At 44.6% G+C, this 9275-nt stretch overlaps 1 protein-coding gene across 1 annotated transcript; it reads right to left on the bottom strand.

Moving 5' to 3' along the window:
* Positions 1 to 1144: 1144 nt before the first annotated feature.
* On the bottom strand, positions 1145 to 2646 carry Pigm (phosphatidylinositol glycan anchor biosynthesis class M). Its single transcript, XM_051147892.1, has one exon. It carries the CDS (start codon positions 2504 to 2506, stop codon positions 1235 to 1237), a length of 1272 nt encoding a protein of 423 aa, XP_051003849.1. The 5' UTR covers positions 2507 to 2646; the 3' UTR covers positions 1145 to 1234.
* Positions 2647 to 9275: the final 6629 nt, after the last annotated feature.

Here is a 9275-nt window from a genome sequence, read left to right as displayed (position 1 = left end):
TAGTATTTGTATTCAGGAGTTTTTTGTTGTTGTTGCTAACTCTGGAAAAACATTTTTTTTCCTAAATCATGATCTCAAAATCATAGTGATACATGGCTACTCATCTTTGAATGTTAGGAAGCCCTCAACTTAGATGGGCTCTTTTCTAAAAATATTTTAGGATGCTTACTCATATAGTTGAGAAAGTACTCCTCCACCCTCAAAAATATTACAGTGACAAATAAAAAGATCTGCCCACCGAAGCCTCATTTCTGCAATTCCTCAAATCCCCTGCCACCCTTGATGTAGAGCGTGGAGCCCCAAGGACATCACGCGTGCTCTCCAGGAGCTCCCTCCAACCTCCTCTTTTCTAGCATGTCATTTTCAGAGTGTAGGAGTTAAGCTGGGAGATGCCATATCAATAATGTAACAATTTAGGTGATAAAATCAGATTAGAGCAAATGGACTTTTACCCAAAATTTAAGATGTACCATATAAATTCTACTACTTTTACGACAATAACATTCATCTTAAATTCTAGATGGGAAGTCTCTCAAGCATTTAAACAAAGAATAAATATACATATATATATAGTAATATACATAGTAGTGTTCAATTTCTCTTTTAAAAACTCATGTATAAAGACGGATGAGTTTAAATTTAATCGTTTCATATAAAAAAATACCTCTGGTACTAATGCTGAAAAACTAAATTACAAAACAATACATGATCACAATTTAAATTCTTTGGATAGTCATCTTCTAAGCCCTCACATTTAATACATTTTAAAACTTCCCCAACTAAGCCACAGAAGGGTTAATACTTCATATGTAAAAATGTTGTACTTTAGAAACTTTGTAAATTTTCACAGCCATCGAACTGCAGAAAGGGGCTGACAACAGTGGCACAGTGCAACAGGAACAAACACTGCTGGAGACCAGACCTAATGTCTACTTCTCTACTGTAGAAAAATATTTTAGCATCTTCTAGTTTGATCAGTTTTTTTAACTGTCAAATAAGAAACCTTTACTTGTCATCTAACAAATGAGTCCTAAGACTTTCTAAAGGGTGGACCACAATCATTGGGTCCCCTTTATATATAAACCCAACAATGGTTTTAACTTCTATTGGAACAAGGGAACTTGCAGTAGACAAGGGTAGAATGTTCGGGTAGGAAAAAAAAATCCGAAGCTTTTCTAGTCCATAGGGAATAATCAGAATGTTACAGACGGCTGCGGAAGATCCCGAACACACATTAGTCGTATTTGATTCTCTCTGTTAGGCGCTCCTCCTTGTAGTGGGAAATTATTTGAATCAGTATGGAACAGTTGATTAGAAGGAAGAACAAACCAGCTAGCCAAATAAACAGGAAGGTGTTCTTTCCTTGAAACTCTAGGACGTAGGCAGGCGCCAGCCATAAGGCCTGCCCTATAAACCACAGCAGTAAGAGCACTATGGCTCTCCTCCAAGGCATTCTCACGAGTGGCATCACCAGAGGCAGGAGGCAGAGGTACCAAAGAAAGTACTGAGAGGTGCAGACTTTGTTAAAAGTCACAAAGATGGCCGTATGAAGAAAACAACAAAAGAGAAGATCTCTGTAATAGGCAAAGGACACGGCCGAAAGCAGGATGAACTGCGGCAGGAAGGCAGCGATCCCCAGGGTAAAGCTCCACTTGCTCTCTGCAGTCAAATACAGCATGTAGAAGTAGGGAGAAAAGTTATGGCGGATATCCCTCCTAGTCAGGTGATAGAGGTAGGTGTGCTGCAAGAACTCCCAGCCGTATTTATAGTAAAAGCCGAAGCTCAGGGCGAAGAACGTGAGTCCTGCAACGGCTACGAAGAGCAGCACCGCCCAGCTGCAGAGCCTCTTGAGGAAGTCGTCCAGCCGAGCCCGGAAAGAGTAGCGGGCTTGGCGGAGCCCCTCGTCACTGTCGCGCTCGGGCCGCAAATGGAGCGCTATGGGGAGGATGTAGGTCACCGGGTACATCTTCATGTGCACCGCGAAGCCGTAGAACACCGCGGCGCACGCGATCAGCCGTTTCTCTATTAGGTACAGGGCCGTGAGCACCAGGGAGGCGACGATGGAGTCCGCGTTGCCTCGGCTGGACACCGCCATGGGTAAGGGGTTGAGCAGCCAGAAGACGCAGTAGCCACACGCCTGGCGGCGCCCCAGCCCCTTGAGCAGCAGCAGGCGATATAAGAGGAAGGCGGTGAGGAGATCGCAAGTGATGAAGAGAAACTTGCCGAAGAGTTCGCTGAGGTAGATGTTGGGAGTGAGGAGCCAACTCAGGAGCGGGGTGTAGCGATAGGTCGCCCTCAGGTAAGGGGAGCGCCCCTCCGTGACGAAGCGCGCGGCGTCCGTGAACACGTGGTAGTCTATGTCCGTGTACCTCACGAGCAGAGTCCGGTCCTGGAAGACACCGTAGAAAACCAGGGCGACCCGGGCTAGGAAAGCCACGCAGAACACCCCGGCGGGGCGCACCCGCAGGTTCAGGAACCATTCTCCCCAAGGCCTGGTGTAGCTCATGGTCTGAGTGCGAGCCAGCCGTCCGCCCCGGGTCCACGCTGCGCCCGTCTCGCTAACCGTCCCCCTGATCACTCCACTCGGCTATCCCGAGCATCTCCACTCCTAAGGCGCTGAGGAATAATCACTTCCGGCACGAAGTTCCCCACCCCACCACCACCACCACCACTACTTCCGGCTTCCGGCCCCACGCGGATTCGCAGCTGTCTCCGCAGAACTAGTACTCTCCTCGGGATTGGCTGTCTAGCTAGCGCAGTTCCTCTGGCAGGGGAGCGGGATTTCCGGTGCCTTGATCGAGAGACTTCCGCTATCCGGAAAGCCCGGAGTGGCTGAGGAGGCGTGGTGGAGCTGGGTGAACTTTGTGTTTAGTAATCTGTGCTTTAAACATTCCCAATTCGGGTCAACTCCTGGAGGAGGACTCTTGACACCCAGTGAGCCGCGCCCCGCTGCGACATCCTGTGCAGCTAGTTTGGAGGACAGAGAGCGTATAATATAGATAAAGAAAATAAGCCTAGCCGGGCGTGGTGGCGCGCTCGCCTTTAATCCCAGCACTCGGGAGGCAGAGGCAAGCGGATCGGTGTGAGTTCGAGGCCAGCCTGGTCTACAAAGTGAGTCCAGGACAGCCAAGATAACATAGAGAAGCCTTGTCTTGAAAAACCAAAAAAAAAAAAAAAAAGGAAAGAAAGAAAAATAGTTCTCGTGTTTTCACTCTGATATGAAGGTTCTGTTTACCAGAATACGTCTAAGTGGTCATTCCTGGAGTGCTGTCAGCTCCGATCTTTTCAAGTATGTAGGTCAAAATCTACCCTAAAGGCCGCCCCCCCGTTTCCCATTGATTTTTTTTTTAAAGATTTATTTATTTATTATGTATACAGTGCACATTAGATCACATTATAGATGGTTGTGAGCCACCGTGTGGTTGCTGGAAATTGAACTCAGGACCTCTGGAAGAGCAGTCAGTGCTCTTAACCTCTGAGCCATCTCTCCGGGCCCTTCCCATTGATTTCTTGCCCAGGACTCCAACCCTCATTCTTTTTCTTGTTTCTTACCCGCACTTATAATCTGCTTTTAAGAACTTTGTACTTCTTAGTTTAGTTTTCAATTTCAGCTAAATTGTAGGGTTCTTGAGAGTAGAAAGTGTATCTTTATTTCTTTTTACTTTATTGTAACGTGTTACAGTCTCAGGCAAATGCTAACTGACACAGACTGTCTGGCTTGATCTTTCAAGTCCAGCCACCCCTAGATGAGTGTAGACGTGGCTCCACCCTGTCTAGACAGGCACCTCTCAGCCCACACTTTGCATTTAACCTTTGAATGAGCCATATTAACTGTATAGTCACATTCTGATATTTCTATCCTTTAATATGCCTTGATGTAATTACACGGTGTAGATTAATCGCTACTTAATCATTTTTTACCATGCGTTGGCCATATGTACCATGATAACACATTACCATTCAAATAAGCATTGTGATTCATAATAGTTAATTGTTAAGGACTTATTCACAATTGTCAGACCTACTAACTACTTTTTAAAATATATACATTTATATTGTTACACATATATAAAAATAAAAAATATAAAAATATATAAAACTGCATACAGCAGGAAGAACCAGGAAACAATCAGGAATTATATTAATGTTACATTCATAGTGATTTGGCAACCTTGAAGGAAACTTACAAACTACTTTGTAATGTTAAGTAGGTATCTCTACCTTTCCTAACGCAGACAATTGGAGTTTTTGGAGAGCAAATAAGTCCCATAGTGAACGGGGAGCAGAACTGGCATTGAAAGTAGGTCTGTCTAGACGAGGATCTTAATCATTGTGTGATGAACTTGCAAATAAAATGCTGACTTGGAATTCCCATTTCCCTCTCTGTTTCTCTATCTGAATCTCTTCTTTAAGTCTTTCTGATACTATCTTCCATTGTTACTCTTTATATCCCTGGTTTGTTATTTTCCTTTCTGAGTTATAGGCAAGTGAAGCTTCGTCTCCGTAGAGAACATGAGAGAGGTGTCTGAATTTTAAGGTTTCTCTGGATGGTTGTTTTAGGTGTTTTGGCAGAAAAACCTCAGCTTATTATCCCTCTATAGCTGGGCTAGTAAGTAGGAGAGATACCGAATTCCAGAAGACAAGGAAACAACTGCCTGTTCCTGAAGTGAGGTGAGTGAGCTGCAGGTAATAGCAGAACTCTCAAGCAGATACTGCTCCTGCCTGTGAAATCTTTTCCACAGGTTTTATTGTTTAGAATATGTTAATTCTCCATTTTGTATTAGTATATGCTAAATGCTCCACACTTGGTTATATTTTTTACAGACCACTTATTTCTGCATGTAAGAACTACCGATTTGGGATCTGGTTATTTCATACATCTTGTACATTTAATATGTCTTATGACTCACTTGTAGTATTTCCTAAATGTTGATTCATTAATGATGAGGGGCCCAATTTTTCACTCTTCCCTTTGCCCTTTCATCTCAAGGACCACGAGTCAGTGACTATTACCTGTGGTTGGATACTGACCCCGGCTTTCTCAGGCTAATGTTGGGTAAGAATAGTTGAGCAGTCCATTACTTTGAGACATGGGGACAGAAATGCCTGGTGATTAAAATGGACTTCCAGAGCCTTGAGGATGTGTAAACAAAACCACCCAAAAAAGTATTTCCTATAGTGTGAAAGGACTAAAAAAAACAAAAAACAAAAAAAAACAAAAAAACCAAAAAACAAAAAACTATCCAAAAGGAATAATGTCCCAGATCCAGAGCAGTTTGACTCCTGGAATTAGCTGAGCCAGTTTTCAGATTCCTGAATCTTAGTATTTATTAAATCTTGTCCTTTAAAAACTGGATTTGTAGCTGGGCAATGGTGGCACACAGCTGTAATTCCAGCACTCAGAGAGGCAGAGGCATGCAGTTCTCTGTGAGTGTGAGGCCTGCCTGGTCTACAGTTCCAGGACACCCAGGGCTGCACAAAGAAACCTTGTCTCAAAAAACAAAGAAGCTGGATTTGCAAGCCATAGAGATGGCTCAGTGGATAAAGGTGCCTGCTGCCAAACCTGACAACCTGAGTTTGATTCCCCTGACCAACACATGGTGGGAGGAAAAGTTGTTCTCTGATGTCCACAAACCTTTTCATACTTACACACACACACACATACACACACACAAAGTTTTCAGTGGTAGCATGCCTTTAATCCCGGCATTCAGGAGGTAGAAGCAGGTGGATCTCTGTGAGTTCCAGGACAGCCAAGGCTACACAGAGAAACCCCTATCTCAAAAATCAAAAAGAAAAAAGAAAGAAAAAAAAACTTGCAAAAATTTAAAATCTGGCCGGGCGGTGGTGGCACACGTCTTTAATCCCAGCATTCAGGAGGCAGAGGCAGGCGGATCACTCTGAGTTCAAAGCCAGCCTGGTCTACAAAGCGACTCCAGGACAGCCAAGGGTAACACAGAGAGACCCTGTCTCGAAAAATAAAATCTGAACTTGAAATATATTTGTTAATGTATCTTAACAAGGGAAAGAGGTGGGGGAAGGTAGATTGGGTGAAACCATTAATGATATGTTTGAGTGTAAAGTAAAGTCAGCAGCAAAGGCTGGCCTCATGATCAGAACATCTTCCAGCAGAGCCTAGTTGTGCCCTCCTCTCCCAAAACTCAGCCCGAATTCAAACCTCGATAACATGGTAGGTTTTGATTTCTAAAAGAAAATACAGTAAGCCAGGTGGTGGCGCACGCCTTTAATCCCAGCACTTGGGAGGCAGGGGGATCTCAGTGGTTTGAGGCCAGCCTGGTCTACAAAGCGAGTCCAGGACAACCAGGACTACTAGAGAAACCTTGTCCAGAAATAAACAAACAAACAAACAAACAAACAGTGAGAACAAGAGATTGATCCAGTTTATTTAGTAGTTTGTTCTGAACAGACAAAAATAAACCAAAAATACCTCACGTCTTTTTTTTTTTTTTCCTAAATACATTTGACACGGTTTAGTCTTTAATGCAGTATATAGAAAAATCATTCCTAGATACATCTGCTTCAGTAGCATTGGCCAGTACTGGGCCTGGAAGCCCAGCTAACTGTACAGCATAGGTAATGTGTTATTTTGCAAAGAAACTAGGTTAGCTAGGAAGGCTTTGTGGTACCAAGCCTTGGAGAAGGCGCAATGTCCCTGGCTAATAGCAACAGCATGACTGCTTTTCTTTCTCTGCTGACCTCAGGGAAACTCCTGCAAACTCTCACTAGCTGATGTGGGCTTCTGGAAGTGGGAGGAGCAGTAGGGAACAGCAGGAATCAAGTGAACTGCACTTTAGGGATTTGAGAAACCACCCATAGAACTGCGCCATCCTCTGGGGAAGCTGAAAGCCACATTCTGCGTTTTACAGAAGAGCCTGGAAGCCAATGCATTCCTTCTGTTTTCGTGCCAGGACTGAGACGACGACACACGAAGCACCCTCCTTAGGATCTCTGTATATAGACTTGGGCCTCTGTCTTGAGAGTATCTTGAACTCAACAGCTCATCAGTCCTGGCATTTGCATTCTAGCAAGAAGGTTTCCATCCAATGCCTCTCAAATATTACTCTTTGAGCTTCTCGGTTTTTAATTCTGGGGCCAGGGGCAACAGCTCCCACCCTGGTGGAAGAAATGGAAATGCAGAGGAGAATGGAAGGATGCTTTTGCTTGTTCACTTGCTTGATTGCTTGCTTCTTTTAGAAGCTGTTCAATGGCAGGTTGTTGCCAGGGATACGTAGCACATAGTATCAGTGGTAGATTTTCCTAGGTCTCCTTGGATGGGGCATTTCCTTATCCCATTTCCTCCTAGCTCCTCACTTGTCCTAACAGCATGGTTCATCAAACCATGATGGATGCTCCTTATGAGAAGGGCAAGGCTAGCTCTCCTTTTTCTATCAACCATCAGCTACTCTCACTGCGTTTCTGACCCTAACACAGAAAATCCAGTTGTCCTACTTCCCAAAACCAAGGCAAGATATTTGTCCCTTTGTTAAAGTCTGAATAATTCCTTTCTGTACAGTCCATATATTTGGGTATATGTACATCTATATACATATCTTTCTATATATTATCTCTGTTTTTCCTTAGATAAACATATATCTCATATCCCAAGTTTCCACCCACCTTTTATGTCAGTCATAAGTAAGACTCTGAGTTTCATTTCACTAGGTCCCTTAGTCTCATCTTTCTCATTTTCACACTCTGGATATCCTTCCCCATTGGTTGTTTTGCCCACCTGAAATCTCCCACCCCACTTAAAATCTTGACTTCCCAAGTCTATAGCTGGTACAGACAGGGAACCCCTTTCTCATCAGTCCTGGCTGCTGGTAAAGCTTCGCATATCCTGGAAAGGGATTCTGGGTCAGGGGAGTCGGACTGTGACCTGAAGAACCACTTAAGGCTGGGAGGTGGGGGGTGTTCCCTGCAGAACACAGGGCTTGTTGGAGAAGGATGCTGTTCTGAATGAGCAGGGCAGAATGATTTTAAAGTGCAACTTAGAACAAAGCCTGGGGCTGTAGAGGAAGCCAAAGGGGGTTAAGGCGCAAGTGTTCTCCTCTCACACTGCGGAGAGCTGGGCCGCAGGCAAAGGACTGGGGAGAGGGTCATTCCTTCCAGGGGAAGCAGCAGGGTGCAGAAGAAAGCACACAGAGGATAAATCACCAGGGGATAAGAAGATGCACACCAGGGCATAAGAAGATGCACACCAGGGCATAAGAAGGAGTACACTTGGTCCTTGCACACTGAATGCCATCAGGTAAGGGCAGCATTGAATATATTTGAAAGCACAGAAGCTGGCTCTCGCCTTCTGTTCTTTGTCTCAGACACTCAGTTTCTTCTGGTTCTTGTTTTGATGAGCTTAAAGATAATGGCGAGTTTTACAGCAAGGAGAGACGGAAAGATCTTCATTTTCAAGCTAGTTAGTTGAATTAAGGGAAGACCAAATGTAAAAGGAGTGTGCACAGTTGAGATAGGTTCAGCCTCGGGATCTTCTGGGATTCTCTGCAAGGCTTTGCACAGAGATACATGCATATGTGCTCCGTATAAATGTGCAGCTTGTCGCTGGTTGTCAAATCCACCTTACATCAACAGTTACGTCATTCCTGCTAAACTAACTTGTGGGGTTTCCTGTATACCTAAGTGGAGCCAGAACTCACCTGTGGCCTGGGCTTTAGAACAGGACCTGGTGCTTATAATGCCCTTCCCTGACCCCTGCCACAGTCCTCATCAGAGAGCCAGGAATGGACTGAGTCTGATCTGAAGTTGTCTCTTGACTTTGCCTGAAACTGGCCCACAGGCAGAAGAGAGTAGAGGCGACACTGACATTTTTCATTTTATGCCAAGTGTCGGGAATGGCTGATGTCAGAATGTAAGCTCCTCTGCTCTCAGCAGTGCTCCATGGGATAGCTGGCCCTTTCCAGAAGGGCACCAGGAGATGTAACAAAGCAGTGGCTGTCAGCCCAAACCTTAACAAAACACCGCAAATTCCCAGCGGCTCTGTACAATGATCTGGAAATCTGAGAAGTTGGTGCAACTTTCCTGGGGAGTCTGTGTCCTGTGACTAGTTTTAATAGATTGATGTTAAGAAAGGGGAATGACTGTGTTTCCCTCTCTTTCTTCAAAAGGTTGGATTAAGGAAATGCGGCTCTGGGATTGGTAGGGAAGGAAGCAGAGGAGCCAGGCACATGTAATCTGGAATGTTTTTAGGTATTTTCACGGGGCTTGGGCACTGGATTTATTCAAGAGAGTGTTGGAGGCCAGTA

The sequence above is a fragment of the Acomys russatus genome, chromosome 6, assembly GCF_903995435.1.
Source record: "Acomys russatus chromosome 6, mAcoRus1.1, whole genome shotgun sequence".
Taxonomy (NCBI): Eukaryota; Metazoa; Chordata; class Mammalia; order Rodentia; family Muridae; genus Acomys; species Acomys russatus.
The sequence above is the reverse complement of the archived record's forward strand: the minus strand, read 5'-3'. Positions and strand labels throughout refer to the sequence as shown.